General features: G+C 41.8%; 2 protein-coding genes across 2 annotated transcripts; both read left to right on the plus strand.

Moving 5' to 3' along the window:
• Positions 1-230: 230 nt before the first annotated feature.
• On the plus strand, positions 231-9538 carry LOC308168834 (uncharacterized protein). Its single transcript, XM_080543478.1, has 8 exons — positions 231-285; positions 1369-1948; positions 3074-3734; positions 3947-4049; positions 5899-6111; positions 6533-6666; positions 8690-8813; positions 9120-9538. The coding sequence occupies exons 2-8, from the start codon at positions 1415-1417 to the stop codon at positions 9325-9327; spliced, it is 1977 nt and encodes a 658-aa protein (XP_080399604.1). The 5' UTR covers positions 231-285; positions 1369-1414; the 3' UTR covers positions 9328-9538.
• A 1469-nt stretch (positions 9539-11007) lies between these two features.
• On the plus strand, positions 11008-12996 carry LOC308168835 (PX domain-containing protein 1-like; the record flags this gene model as incomplete). Its single annotated transcript, XM_080543479.1, has 5 exons — positions 11008-11257; positions 11695-11795; positions 12191-12305; positions 12464-12575; positions 12846-12996. The coding sequence occupies 5 exons, from the start codon at positions 11008-11010 to the stop codon at positions 12994-12996; spliced, it is 729 nt and encodes a 242-aa protein (XP_080399605.1).
• Between the last annotated feature and the right edge of the window lie 1228 nt (positions 12997-14224).

A 14224-nucleotide genomic window follows, 5' to 3' on the forward strand; every position in this document is an offset into this window, starting at 1 on the left:
ATTTGATTAATTACTAACTAAAAAATGTCAACATTTTAAAAATAACACCTCACAGGCATTAATAAACACCTAATGGATCAGATTATGTAAAAAAAACAAAAAAACTCAATTTTGACAAAAATGGAGATAGAACCTTATAATTCTAACGTCACGATGTGCTTTTTGGTACCAGCCACTGCAGTTCTCTACTAGGCCACATGGGGCGGACTTCAACATCTCTCGGCACGGTCGCTCCACTCACTGCTGGGTGGATTGAAGCCTCGGGTTGCAGACAGTCACAACTAGGTAGGTGGTATCGAAGTACACTAATAGTGAGTGAACATACGGAGCCTGATTAAAATGATTGCTTAGACTAGTATGAGTAGTAAGACTCCATACAACGAGCATGTTACCGCTCTGTGCGAGGCTGTGTGACTGTATGTCTATGTGGTGGTATATACTGGTAGATAGCTAGCCTAGCCACTCCTATGGTTTAGCTAGCTAGCTCCACCAGCTACAACACCACAATGACAACAATATTGACAGTTATACACGGATGATTAACATCTAAAAACACTTTTTATTGAGCAATCCGGCTACTTAGCTACGCGTGTTCTCTCGCTGTCACCAGCTGTGAGGACACCCATAACATAACACCGGCCATTTGTTTATTTATTTGGGACATGCGCATGCGCAGACAGAATCATGCATTGACATGCGCAGACAGAATCATGCATTGTGTTAATAACCTACACGAGAACAGCAGCATGGGATATGATAACGCTCCTTTGGCTTTGTTTTTTGGGGTTTTTGGAAGTCCAGCAATCTTTTCACTTAATTACTAGTTTCATAGGTAGATAGCTTAGCATTTCGTGAGCTTAGAATGATAAGGTTCTATCTCCGTTTAGGGTAGTTCAGAGATATTGAGCGTCAACGTTTTCACATTCCATTATGTTCTGTGAGATGGAACCTTTGTATTTTATTAATTACTAACTCAAAAAAAACAAAAAAACATTTTAGAAATAACACCACACAGGCATTAATTAACACCTAATGGATCAGATTATGTAAAAAACTAAATTTTGACAAAAATTCTAACGTCACGATTTGTGGTTACTGTAATAACTTACTAATAACTACCTCATAAAATAAAATAACGACCGTACCTTGAAGTATATTCTAGCTACAGTTAACAGCTCCAAAGTCGTCTATGTTGTAACTGTCCCATCCCTCTGTCACGCCACTTGTGAGTTCTTCAAGGACCATCTAGTGATTGAAAAGTGTGTTTGCCTAATGCTGTTTCTTCACTGAAGAAATGTGTAGCTATCTCCTGACCTCGACCTAAGATGGAAGGTACAACATTGATCATTCTCTCATTCTGTGTTTTAGCCTCTACGCAGTCCCTCTGTGTCACCATCCATGACCCCTAGAGAGGATGAGTCCTGTCAAAGATGACTACCAGGACGTCAAGCCAGTTACGCTGTTGCTTTCGGCAGAGAGGGTCACCTCCAGCCTGTATTGTGGCACTGCAGAGGGCATGGAGTCACAAGTGGCCACTTTAGTCGAAGCCTTCTTAGTGGAAGTCTACCGCTGCAGAGTGTGCCAGTTCACCAGTGGTCTAAAAACCAGTATAAACACACATATAGTGGAAAGGCACGATGTGAGAGCCCCCCCCTGCCCTGGTCTCCCCTGTCTGGGAAAGGATGACGGGGGGGAGGGCCTGGTGGTGGAGATGGGGGTAGGAGTTGGAGTTGACGGGGGGGAGGACGATGAGCTGGAGCCAAACGGATCCACCTACAACCTGGAGGAAGACCTCCAATCCGGCTCTAAGGACGGCGACGATCAGATGGACCGTATGTCTTTTCTGCTGCCCATGTACGGCATGCTGCCCAACATCAGTCCACGGTCATGTGAAATGGGTCTAGGCTCCAACTCGGATGTGAGTCTCCACGTTGCACAAACGTGTGAGGTAAGAAAATAGCTTTTTTTGGAAAATTTTTTGTAATTTCAGCCAAAACTCGAGGATGGATGGCCCAAAAAAATTAAATGTTTTCCTGTACTTCTCCCGTGTGTCTCTTATTGTCTGTGTCTGCATGTTTTTCCAGCATGTAATTCCGTTGTCAATAAAAACAAAAACACTGATCTGACGTTTTTTTTCACAACGTTATTACTTGTCACTTTAAGCCCAGGAGGGAGTTAGCGATTAGCGATGTTTAGCTTAGCTTAGTTTAACAGAAGTATCTTCACTTTTAACATGACTTCCCGTGGTCGTAGAGGGCTGGTCGACGGCCAAATGACCGTGTAGACCTGTAAGACCTTATCCAGCTATAGTCTTGTGTTTCTACCCCGGGCATAGCCGGTGTTATTCACGGACAAACACTCCTGTTAGAGTGGTTCTAGTACACTGGACATAGGTAACACATAGAGAGGCTTCTCCTCTCTCTCTCCATCCTACACTACACTACACTACGCATCCTATACTACACTACACTACGCTAGCTCGCGGTGTTCGGGTGACAGCCAGGGCGCGTTCGTAAATACGCTCTGGAAATCTGATCAGCACTCACGGAATGCCTCTTGTCCAATCAAATGACTTGGTCCCTTTATGACGTTGAACCCAGTGTGCGCTCCGGGGCTCTCAGAGCGAATTTACGAACGCAGCCTCAAGTTCAATACTCGCGACACACACGGACTGGTCCAGTTTCAGCGCTTGTGGGTGTGTCTAGCGCTGTGAAGGTCTGAAAAGCGGCCTAAATTTTTTTTTTTTGGGGGGTTGAGAAATCTGAATGGTGGCGGAGGAAATTCCATCGTGGCGGTCCGCCATGAAATGCATGTAGAGGAAACACTGGCCTGGTGTCGAGGATAACAATTTCTAGAGACACTGACTTAATGTAGCCTACAATACACAAAATACACATCATTACAAGTAAGCCGCCAACATATCAGTTGTCAGTACTGTGTAACAATGTGGTTATTGTAAGAAGGGACTGAAAACAATCCCACTACCACAAGTCTTAAGTAGAAACAAGCAGGTTATCATTCAGAGTTGTAGCAAAAAAATCTGGTTTAGTGATCCAGTTCTTCTCTTTTATAGGTAAGCACTCTGTTTGAGGAGGGAGAGGAGGGACGTGGTGAGGATGACGAGGAGGAAAACGTGTTTAGATTTGAGGGCAATGGCTCTGTCAACATGTCCTGTCCAATGGGTTCGGTGGTGGACAACCTTGAGAACCAGGCTGAGGAAATGGCTCAGTCAGCTCACCTCATGACCCTGGGGCTCTGTCGCATCTCCACGGCCAAGGTCCCCCCAACCCAAGCTGAGACCCTAGACACCAGACTCCCCTCTACTACCCCTGTCGGCCAAGAGGGCTCCGATACTTCTCTGGATGAAAAGAGTACTCAGCGGGCACTGCTGCCGGCACCCAAACAGAAAAAATCTGCCAGTGAACGGGCACTGTCATGCGTCCTCTGCCGGGCCGCCCTGCCCTCCAGACATTTACTGGAGGTCCACCTGAAGTGCCACAATGTTGACAGGGGCTTCAAGTGCCCCCAGTGCGGATGGATGACTGGCGGGTGGGGTGAGATGGAGCTCCACTGGAGGGGCCATGGGAAGAAGAGGAGAAGAAGGGAGAGGGGGTCCAGGCCACACGGCTGCCAGGTGTGCCCCAGAGCGTTCAGGAGTGCCAAGTCCCGCGACGCCCACGAGCAGAGACACAGCCTGAGGTCGAGCTTTAAATGCCTTCACTGTAACTACCGGGGTGAGAGACACAGCTCCAATTATACTCCGTGAAGCAAGCCCACTAATAAGTGAATGTGAAATAAGTAATTGCAATATCAAGACTTGGACTTGCTTATGCAAGCCCACTAATTAATCATAAACAATGTTTACAATCTATTTCATTTGTTCAAACACAATGTTGCCTTTATGTATATTTTGCATGCCTTCATTGGCCCATGATTGTCTTTACAGATAAGTCATGGGACAAGCTCCATGCGCACATTCTCTCAGAGCATAAAGGATTTGGGGACAGACGGGTGGATGCTGTTTCAGACGGACAGAGCTCCCACATTGTGTAAGTGGCTTCCCTTTACCACAGTTTCATTGTGTAAGTGGCTTCCCTTTACCACAGTTTCAAATCACCTAACCTACTCACTCATTGGGCACACCAACAAATGACTTAGAAGCATTGGAAGGACTATTGGAAGCTTACTCCCAATCGAAAATGAATCCCTAGCCCTTAATCCTAGACACTTATTGATCTGAAAGAACCAGATGGGTGTAGGTGAAGTGGTGGAAACATCACCTCACCTTCATATTTTGTACATTCTTTCAGAAGGGGGAGCAGAGCTATAGGCTTTTGTCTGGACTGAGCAATAGTCAACTATCAATTCCATTCTGATTACTTGTTAGTCTTCAATAGGTTTTGAGTGTGTATCATGGTGGATTTGAAGTCACTATTACCAGAGAATCTATACTCACCAAAACACTTTATTAGGAATACTGTACTAATACTGGGTAGGGCCTTCCTTTACTCTCAAAGCAGCCTCAATTCGTCATGTCATTAATTCCACAAGATGTTGGAAACATTCCTTTGAGATTCTGGTCCATGATGACAGGGTTGCATCACACAGATTTTTCAAGCTGTGAATCTCCCGTTCTACCACATTCCAAAGGTGTTCTATTAGATTAGATCCGGTGACTGGGAAGGTCATTGAAGAACATTGAACTCATTGTTCTGCTCTGTGACATGGAGCATTATCATGTTGGAAGTAGCCATTAGAAGATGGGTACATTGTGGCCATGAAGGGATGCACATGGTCAGAAACAATACTCAAATAGGCCATGGCCTTTAAGCGATGATTGATTAACAAAGTGTGCCAAGAAAACATTCCCCTCACCATTAAGGAGAAGCCCCTCTCCCGCAAAACATTATATTTTGTACCAGGGAGTGCATTACATTGCATAACATTCTTACGGTATTCTGTTTATTCAGGAAATGCTAAAAGGGCTGTGCTATCTGTCTGTTAGTATAGATGAGAGCAGCGCATCCGGGTATTTTTCCCTTGCGTGATGCCCCTGCCCCTTTTTAGGTGAAAACAGTCCCTTTAGTTTGACTGCCATTAAATTCAAATTCTTAAGACTTTGCCAACTTATGCACCCGTGTCAAAGAATGCTACCGTAGTGCGAATCGATAGCAGTCTTTTCGAACCCAATCAAAAAAATGCTACCATATGTGTTTCCATTCCCATTTGTGTACATCCCATAAAGGTATAACTCTCACATTATTATGGCATCTTAAGTTATGTTTTTTAATTATTTATTTTTTAAATTACAAACAGGGTTAGGTTTACTGTAAGAATATAGGGAACATATTTTGATACTCTTGTCTTTATTTAAGATTTCAGGGGTAGCGTATTTCGACCAATGTCCTCTATCAAATAATGCTCCCACTACAGAATCATTTTACATTATACCACTACGTTAGGTGTAATGTAAGAATATGGGGAGCATATTTTGATACTCTATTATAACATCTTTATTTCAGATTTCAGGGGTAGCGTATTTTGATACAACAATATCCTCTAGACACTAGTGTTTCCAATTTGGCTACTGGCACGTTTCCATGCTCGATTTCACCCAAAAGGGGAGTGGTCGTTCTAATGACAGGGAGGTGACGTATGACTGCTCTCATCTTGTCTATATTTCATTATCAGTGGAAAATTAAGTAAGTATATAAATAAAGTTTTACTTACTTACGGGTTGTTCTTTGCTGTGATCCTTCTTCATCCCTTTCTCCTGGACCCGATGCCATATTAACAAAGCTTAATTTGTTAAAACTAAGCAAGGAAAATAGACAACTTAATGTTAAAACATTTAAAAAGTGTAACTTCTCTAAACCTTTTTACCTCTCCAACACACAGGCATGCTTCAAGAAAGGAGCTCTGCCATGAGAACAGTCAGCCGATCATCCCAGGATCAGAGCCAGAGAAGTGGTTCCAGTCAAAGAAGAGGAGGCTGAAGGGGAGGAAAGGAAGAAGGGGTGGCGTGGAGGAGGGAGAAGACAAGGGCCAGAACAAGGAGGAGTCCGCCAAAAGAAGAGGGAGGAAAGAGTTCTGTTGTTCCCTCTGCAACAGGTACATGCCGGGTGGTAGAACGCACATATCTAGGGAAAGTCAAGAAAGGAGGATCCTGAAATTTGATCACGTGCAAAGAGATACATTTTGTATTACTCACATGGTTAAATGACCCCAGCATGGCTGTTCTAGTTTTAAGTATCAACGCTACAGCAAGTGAATTTAGTTTTCAGTTCCACAATTGAGCAGACTGTGTAGTAGAGAAATTGAACAAATTAGAGTGAACAACATTGTTGAGCTACAGATGACGATTTCTCAGTAGGAGTGAGGTGTTGTATGTTGTCGCTTACTGCTTAAATTTTTACTGAACACTATGGCCTAAATAGTATGTTGTATGGATAGTAAGTATAGTATATATATACGTTTAGTATTCAATATGCAGTTTGAACGTTCGGGCACGGCCTTGGCCTTGTTTCCACAGGAAGTTCTCCACGAAGCTGACCATGCGTCGGCATATGGGCATCCACCAGGGGGACAAACCCTTTGAGTGCCCGCACTGCCACTACAGCACCCGACTCAAGGCATCACTGATGCAGCACCTACGCGTGCATACAGGTAGATATACAGTACACTCCTAATAGGCAACCCCTCAGATAAGTTGCCCAAGAAAGTATGAATAGAGCAACTGTATGGTCTCCATTGGAACCCATGTAAATTCATGCCACTTTTCAAGTTCTTTAAGTAGGGTCAGTATACACATTTTTAAGTTGGATTGTGGTTCCAAGCTTAAAACGTCAAAGAAGAGATGCGTGCATGGGAAACCAGGTCCCTGGTTTCCCATGCGACTTAAAAGGCTTAAAGTATATTTAAAAAACTTTGATTTAAAGTATCAAAAATCGTAATTCAAGTTCTTTCAGTGGGATCAGTCTACATATTTTAAAGTTGAATTGAGGTGTTAAGCTAAACATTGATAAGAGAACGTTAAGAGTATCATTAAGGCAAGATAGATGGAGTGGACAGTGGTTTTATTGGGGTAGAACTGGTTGCCAAGAATGTGTTCTGCAGGTCTCCCGCTGCTTAAGAGTTCCATGGCTGTTGCAGTAACAATGGAGCTCACAGACGGTTGGCCTAATTCAATATCTGAATCCTACTAGATACAATAATCTGCATTATATAAGTCTTACATCACATTGTTGTAATATTATAATATTATCAATGTACCACTGGCATCAGTAACATAACTGTAATAACTGTACTTTGTTTGTAGCATATCATAAATACCAGTGGAGAAATTGGAGGACGGGCTCATTGTAATGCATGGAATGGAATGAGCCTGTTCCGTGAGCATCCATGCATTACAATGAGCTGTCCTCTGATTTCTACATCCACTGGCAGTTAACTTTCTCTTATCAGTTTTTAGCTGAACACCTCAATACAGTGTGTCAAATGAGAATTATATACATTATAGAAGAAATGTTCTCTTGAGTAACTTTAACATGTTTAGTTTAACTGCCATTTCCTTGTTACGTAACGCCTATTGTGCAGACAACAGGAATAATAAACTGGCCAAGGAAAAATCTACTATTTATTGGGAACAGGTCAGTTTGAGGACTAAGTGGGTCCTCAATCATTAGCCCATTGTTTGCTTGTTCTTACAGAGGGGAGAATTTCGCCGTGGCCAAAATGTGTTGGGGAACTTTTCCCACACACTCACTCAGAGCAATTACTTTGAAAGCGGTGCCCATGGCAACACCAGTAGGGTTACATAATGGGTTTGAAAACCAGAATCTTCACCCTGTCCCTATGTAAAGCCTGTTCTGCTGACGTTATTAACACATCAGACACGACAGTCTTCAGTGGAATGTAGTGTTTTCCTCTGCTTTTTCCTTCTTTTAAAAAGTTGGGCTAGAGACCCCAAGCATCATTCAAGAATGCAGAAACTTTTTTGTGCAGAAACTGAAATTGATTGCAGATATGTGTTTGGATAAGATGGGGGTAGACTATCTGGCCTCCCATTTACAATTATCCAAATAATGTGCAGGTAGGACTGATAACAGGGTATCCGCGGTGTCTTGATAAATCAATTTTGGGAAAATCACGACCCTTAATAAGTATTAAAAAGTCTTATCACAATTTTATGAGGTCTTGCATTTTGTAGGTATTTTTCTGAATTAGACTCTGTCCAAAGAGTTTGAGTCCTAAAAACTTTTAGTAAAAGTTTGTGAATTTATTAGTTTTATTAAAAAACAAAGATGAACCGGAAATTGTGTTCTATGATCGTGGTCTAGTCTATTGAAAACTGTTAAGTTAAAGGTGTCACTGATGTCAACGGTTACAGCTCCAAGTGGCGGTGATTTAATGATGGTCTTTAAAAAGTCTTAGAAAGGTATTGAAATGAACCTCAAGGTTCCTGTATATACCCTGGATAACATCCTCACAGAGGTGTGTGGGTTAGCTCAGTGGCTTCCACCAGGTTACCTTAGATGTGATTCAATATTCATTTATGAATATTCGAATAATGTAAATACTGTTCACCTCATTCATTTCTTGGTGTTAAGGTTACAAACTTTACATTTTTCCTATGTTAATTCTTCTGGGCATTACATAGAACTGTCTGCTACTTTTAATTATCCTGTAGGTGAGAAACCCTTCAAATGTCCCCAGTGTCCCTATGCCTCCATCGATAGCAGCTCCCTTCGTAGACACTCCCGCACACACACCCAGGAGAAGCCCTACTGCTGCCAGTACTGTCCCTACAGCAGGTACTGTAACACACACACACACACACACACACACACACACACACACACACACACACACACACACACCGCTCTATGTATCATGTTCCTTCAGTGCATGTGGTACAATGATTTATGCAGAGGTAGCTTTCATGTAAATTGTTACTAAAGTCTATTATTCCTTAATGACAGCTTTAGTCATTAAGGACTTTGGTCCATTGTAAGTTACATCTGTCTCATTTCTCACTCTCCTTCCCTCTCTTACCGTCCATCTCTTCCTTCGCATCTCTCCTTCTCTTTACCATCTTTCTCAATCACACGGGGCTGTAGCATCCAGAAGAAGAGTTTGGACCTGCACGCCCGCCGCCACCACACAGGAGAGTCTTTCCCCTGCCATCTCTGCCAGTACTCCAGCCCGGATCGCCAGCTGCTTGTGCGCCACCTACGCAAGCACCACGCCTCAGAAAAGTCTCCTATACTTGGACAGCAGGAACCCAATTGCACAAACAACTCCACCTCCACAGGGAGGAACACTTAACACAGGAGTTTGGCACTTTTCCATTCCACTTTTTGGCTTATCCAAGTCTATTTTCTTTTCCTGAACATACTGAGGATACCAGTATATGCTGTAGCGAATCGTTTAATCACTTGAACAGAAATCATACAAATGTACATGTACAGGGTTTGCATTTAAATTCATTTGAAAAGCTTCAGCACATCAAATAGAATTAGTGAACTTTTTATTCTTTCAGAGCATATTATGCAATGTGGCAAAGTGTACATTTCAGAACATTTGAGGGCTTATATATATTTTTTCTTTTTCTTTTTAGGGATGTATATACAGTACTTTCCAAGAATAATGAGTAAAGGTATACTATTCATTGTGGGTGTATCCTGATTTATCAAACATGAAAAAGACAACTTTGACCACTTTGAAGATTGGTTTGTTCCAAATCTTTTTTCTAAGTAATTGAAGATCTACCCAGAAAGTGGTATCAAGCTGTCAGGAAATGTGTGAATACATTATTGTGGGACGTTTTTCCATTACATTCAACAAAATCAAGCACTCTCATGGAATGGCTTTCCTTCTACAGATACAGTACAAGATAGAAGTCAGGGTCTTTTCCACATTGTTTGCTCCTCTGTTGTAGAGGAAATCTTGCCGTGGCCAATGTTGTTTGGAAACATTTCCAACTCTCATTTTAGACCTGTATCCTCGGCGGTGGCAGTGAGGTTACGTAATGTGGGGGTGAGAAGGAACTGTGGCTGGAATTTTCCGCCTATCCCAACACATTTCTGTTTAGTTGCCATTTTTGTGGGAAGGGGAGACTCACTTATTGTACAACATTTGTATGTATTGTAAGTGCACAAGGCGTCAGCCGGCCTTAACTGTGACCTCATCAGCTCACAACATGGGACAGAAGGGTTGTGTGGGAATGCTGGTTGGTGAGAGGGCATCTTCATAAGTAACATCATTAACCCCCTGTCGCTTGTAACACGTCTGGACACAAATGCATAACCTCTCACTAATATGGTTCATTCAATACATTTTTACAGGAAGTTAGGCTACAGTAGCTGAAATGTGCACTTTTAATGTGAAAGTAGGATGCTACTGTTTTTGCTTTGACCCCATAAAGCCTTACAGAGGGTTCACTACAGAAGATACCTGGGGGCACAGGTGTAAGGACACCATGCTGCATCTAAATCCCACCACCTAATTTCCCAATCATATCATTGGAAATAATGTATTTGTTAATTATTGAGTGTTCTTTGCAGGATAGTTTGCAGAACCTCTCTAATTGCACATGACTTAGGTCGATTAATTAGGTATACTCTAATACAGCCTACAGAACACTTTTGCTTTTACAGTAATTAGAGTCACACGGGGAAGAATCAAGTGATCTCCCTCTGGGAGAAGGGGCGGTGGTGAGAGTTCAGAGAGAAAACTAAAAGTCTGTCACTTCTGTCCCTCCACGCTGAACCCTCGCTGTTACAGGACGTGGCCCATCATTTTGTGGAATAAATGCAGGCAGCTGTCCCATAGCCTACTCTATCATTAGGCCTACTTCGCTTTTTCCACGAACTTACTACTTTCCTACGAGAAATCTTCTTAGTTTGTGTCATTGACCGCCTGTCTCCTGATGGAATGATGATCAGAGAAATTAGGTAAATTGTAGACGTGTGGATACTACCCTATTGATTTTTTTTTTTTTTTTTAATGGCATCGGGTGCTTTTGTGGGAACTTCGCCCATGAACATGTTTGTTCATAACTGTTGGGTGGTCGGCACGCAGCGGATGATCAGCCAGCACGGAGACGAGGAGTTCCTCCATGTCCGGACGGAGATGTCCGATAGAAGCGTCCTGCATCTGCACCGGACGGCCGCCGACCTGCTGGGGCTTCTGAAGAGGCTGACGGACTCATTCCCCGAGGACAGAGAAACTCTTTCACAGTCACATCTTCTGGAAGGTCTATACTTTTACAAAACTATATATAATTCCCCTCATAAGTTACCTAGATAGCCTGTCTCATGTGTTAGGAATTAAGTAGAACATCAAAAGTAAATGTTTTGAATTATGTATCAGCCTATATTCATTCGATGTAAATCGTGACGTTAGAATTATAAGGTTCTATCTCAATTTTTGTCAAAATTTAGTTTTTTACATAATCTGATCCATTAGGTGTTTATTAATGCCTGTGTGGTGTTATTTTTAAAATGTTGACATTTTTTAGTTAGTAGGCCTAATTCATAAAATACAAAAGTTCCATCTCACAAAACATAATGGAATGTAAAAACGTTGACGCTCAATATCTCTGAACTACCCTAAACGGAGATAGAACCTTATCATTCTAAGCTCACGAAATGTTAAGGTGTATTAAACCAATACAGATGTATTTCCCACTAGGAATAGGACGGATAAGAGAAACAGAAGAGGCCAATAATGTGGAGGGCAGATTGCACGAGGTGGAGAAACTCCTAAGGAATGTTATCAACATGCCCTGGAAGGTATATAAGTCCACTTAACATAAGTACAGTAGGCCTGCTATGTCTGCAATGAATGCTTGAACTCAGACAAAAGTATGAGTCAATTCAACTAGATATCCCAACAGCCTGCTAAACAAAGAACAAACACATTCTAAAAGCATAACAAGAGGAGGATATTTTGTTTAATTTGAAAACAGCATAACATTTTGTAAAAACATATTGCAGTATGTAGCCTATATACTATACTATATACTGTACTGAGTATTATGCATGTTTACATCCTGTTTAGGATGCTGATTGATTGGGCTATGATGTAGGCTACTTCATCATGTTACTCCTGTAAGTGTTATCTGAATGTATTGATATGTTTCCCCCTAAAACCATGTGGATGTTACTTTTCACCTTTTGCTCTGCAGTATTCACGGTCAGAGGCAGTGCTCACATTTTTTGAGCAATCGCCGCTGGACCAGATGATGAGAGAGAATGACAGCGGCTTGGAGCCTTACTGCCAGAGTCCAGTAACAATATCTGGTCTGACTTCATACAGTACACAGTATAGGCTAACTTCTTAATAGCCATGTTTTACTACTTATATTCTCAAGTTGTTTTTGTACTGTTCCAATTCATTGGCATTCTCACTTTTGATGTCTGCATAAGAAACCAATTTAGTGTGCTTTTGTGCTTTGCAGATATCATGAGGTCCAACGGATTTTGTCTGGCTAACACAGAGACCATCTTCTATGACTTGAGTCCACAACAGACTGAGGACAGACCCTCACCAACGGACTCTGCAGGTTTTGGGTGAGTCCTCAACCATGGTCTTTTTGACACAATCCATTGAGGTAATAGGGCAACAGGGCAATCTGCACTCACAATGAATAGTTAGTGAATTCACCCCTCAGTTCTTAATTAAGAAGAAATAGGAAAGATTTGAAACGACTGTTCTAACCAATTTTCTGTGCTTTTCTCGCACAGAACTACCGGTAGTCACCCTGCAACATGCCTGCAACTTTCTTACTTGTGTACCAATGCTGACTTCAGAGTGTTTTTATATTTTCCATAATTTTTCAGGCATGATAACCAATCTGGACAACTTGGACCCAAAAAGATGATGGACCACAAGATAGCATCCCCGGAAAGCAGCGTTGACGACTCAGAAATGCATTTTCCCAACCTGACCTACTACCAACTAGTGACCTATGAGACTGACATTTTGGAATGAATTGATTGATTGATAGATTTTTTTTCCCGTATTTTTATTTGAGTGGGGCAGTCCCACTCATATTTTCATTTTATGGAAGGATGGGTGAGAGAGAGAGAAGGGATGACATGCAGGATGGGATGAGATGCAGGATATGTCCACGGCCGGAATCGAACCAGGAACCCTGCGGTTACGTGGTCGACGCTTAACCCACTACGCCACCTAAGCGCCCCTGATTGATTGATTTTGTTTTATTTGGGTAAAAAGTACAGACAGTACATCTCAGAGGATAGCACGTAAAAACGTACTGAACCACTTGTTTCCAACGTGGTCCTCATGGCAGTGTTAATGTTATATGAGGCAATGTTTAGGCACAGCATACAGACCCAGCACATACCAGTTAACAACCAGTGTAACTAACCACTCTTGCATACAGTAGATGGCTACAAGTACTGCATTTGGTATGAGCAAGGTATCAATCTACCTTTGCTTGGATAGTGAAGGGACAGTAGTTTTATTATACATGGTGAATATCATTTTCTGATGTGATGGTCTGAAAACGTTGTTTCTGTTTCCTTGGCGGTCAGTTGACAGCAAGAACAGCACTTTGATAATAGCAGAATGGGAATAGAACATCCAACCGCAGTTAGATGGTAGATGGAGGTAGCTGACATTTATCAGATAGTTTGGCAATAGATGGGGGAATTTAGAGTTGGTAGGAGCACACTCTAGATGTATAGCTAGCGTTGGATGTAGTGTTTAGACCTGAAAGAGAGTGTATTCTGATAGAGCTAAAAAATAAATTCCTGTTATAAGTTTAGTTCCTAGTTGCTTTATGAAATATTAATACTTTTTTTGCCATTTATTTTCAGCTTTACAGTGAAGCTGACCAAAACTAAACAATGTTTTAACACGAAAAATTGGAGATGCATAACATTATGGTCTGGTGATTTACCTATGAATATCTGTGTCAACTAAAAATGTTTTGTCCTTATCAGCAAGTTCTCAAACACTTTTAGAAAATAATGATTTGAAGTGAGAAGTATGTAGTTATCACTAAAATATAGGCCTATGTGATTAAAGCCATGTCAGCAGTTACGTTTGTTGTCTTCTGTGCGCTGAACTTATGCCATGATAGTATGTAAATTGCACAACACTGCCCCCAACTGTCCTACAAGGATAAATACCATACTGCAGGCTATGGTACCCAATGACAATCGCCTCCTTTAAACCAGTTAGATTTCTTAAT

Source organism: Nansenia antarctica (assembly GCF_963989245.1).
Source record: "Nansenia antarctica genome assembly, chromosome: 12".
NCBI classification, from domain to species: Eukaryota; Metazoa; Chordata; class Actinopteri; order Argentiniformes; family Microstomatidae; genus Nansenia; species Nansenia antarctica.

Excerpts from the sequence above, each read along its gene's own strand:
- LOC308168834 (XM_080543478.1), top strand. The coding sequence starts at position 1,415 with ATGAGTCCTGTCAAAGATGACTACCAGGACGTCAAGCCAGTTACGCTG. Across the intron at positions 4,050-5,898 it reads GGACAGAGCTCCCACATTGT|GCATGCTTCAAGAAAGGAGC; the intron begins GTAAGTGGCTTC and ends TCCAACACACAG. Across the intron at positions 6,667-8,689 it reads GCACCTACGCGTGCATACAG|GTGAGAAACCCTTCAAATGT; the intron begins GTAGATATACAG and ends ATTATCCTGTAG.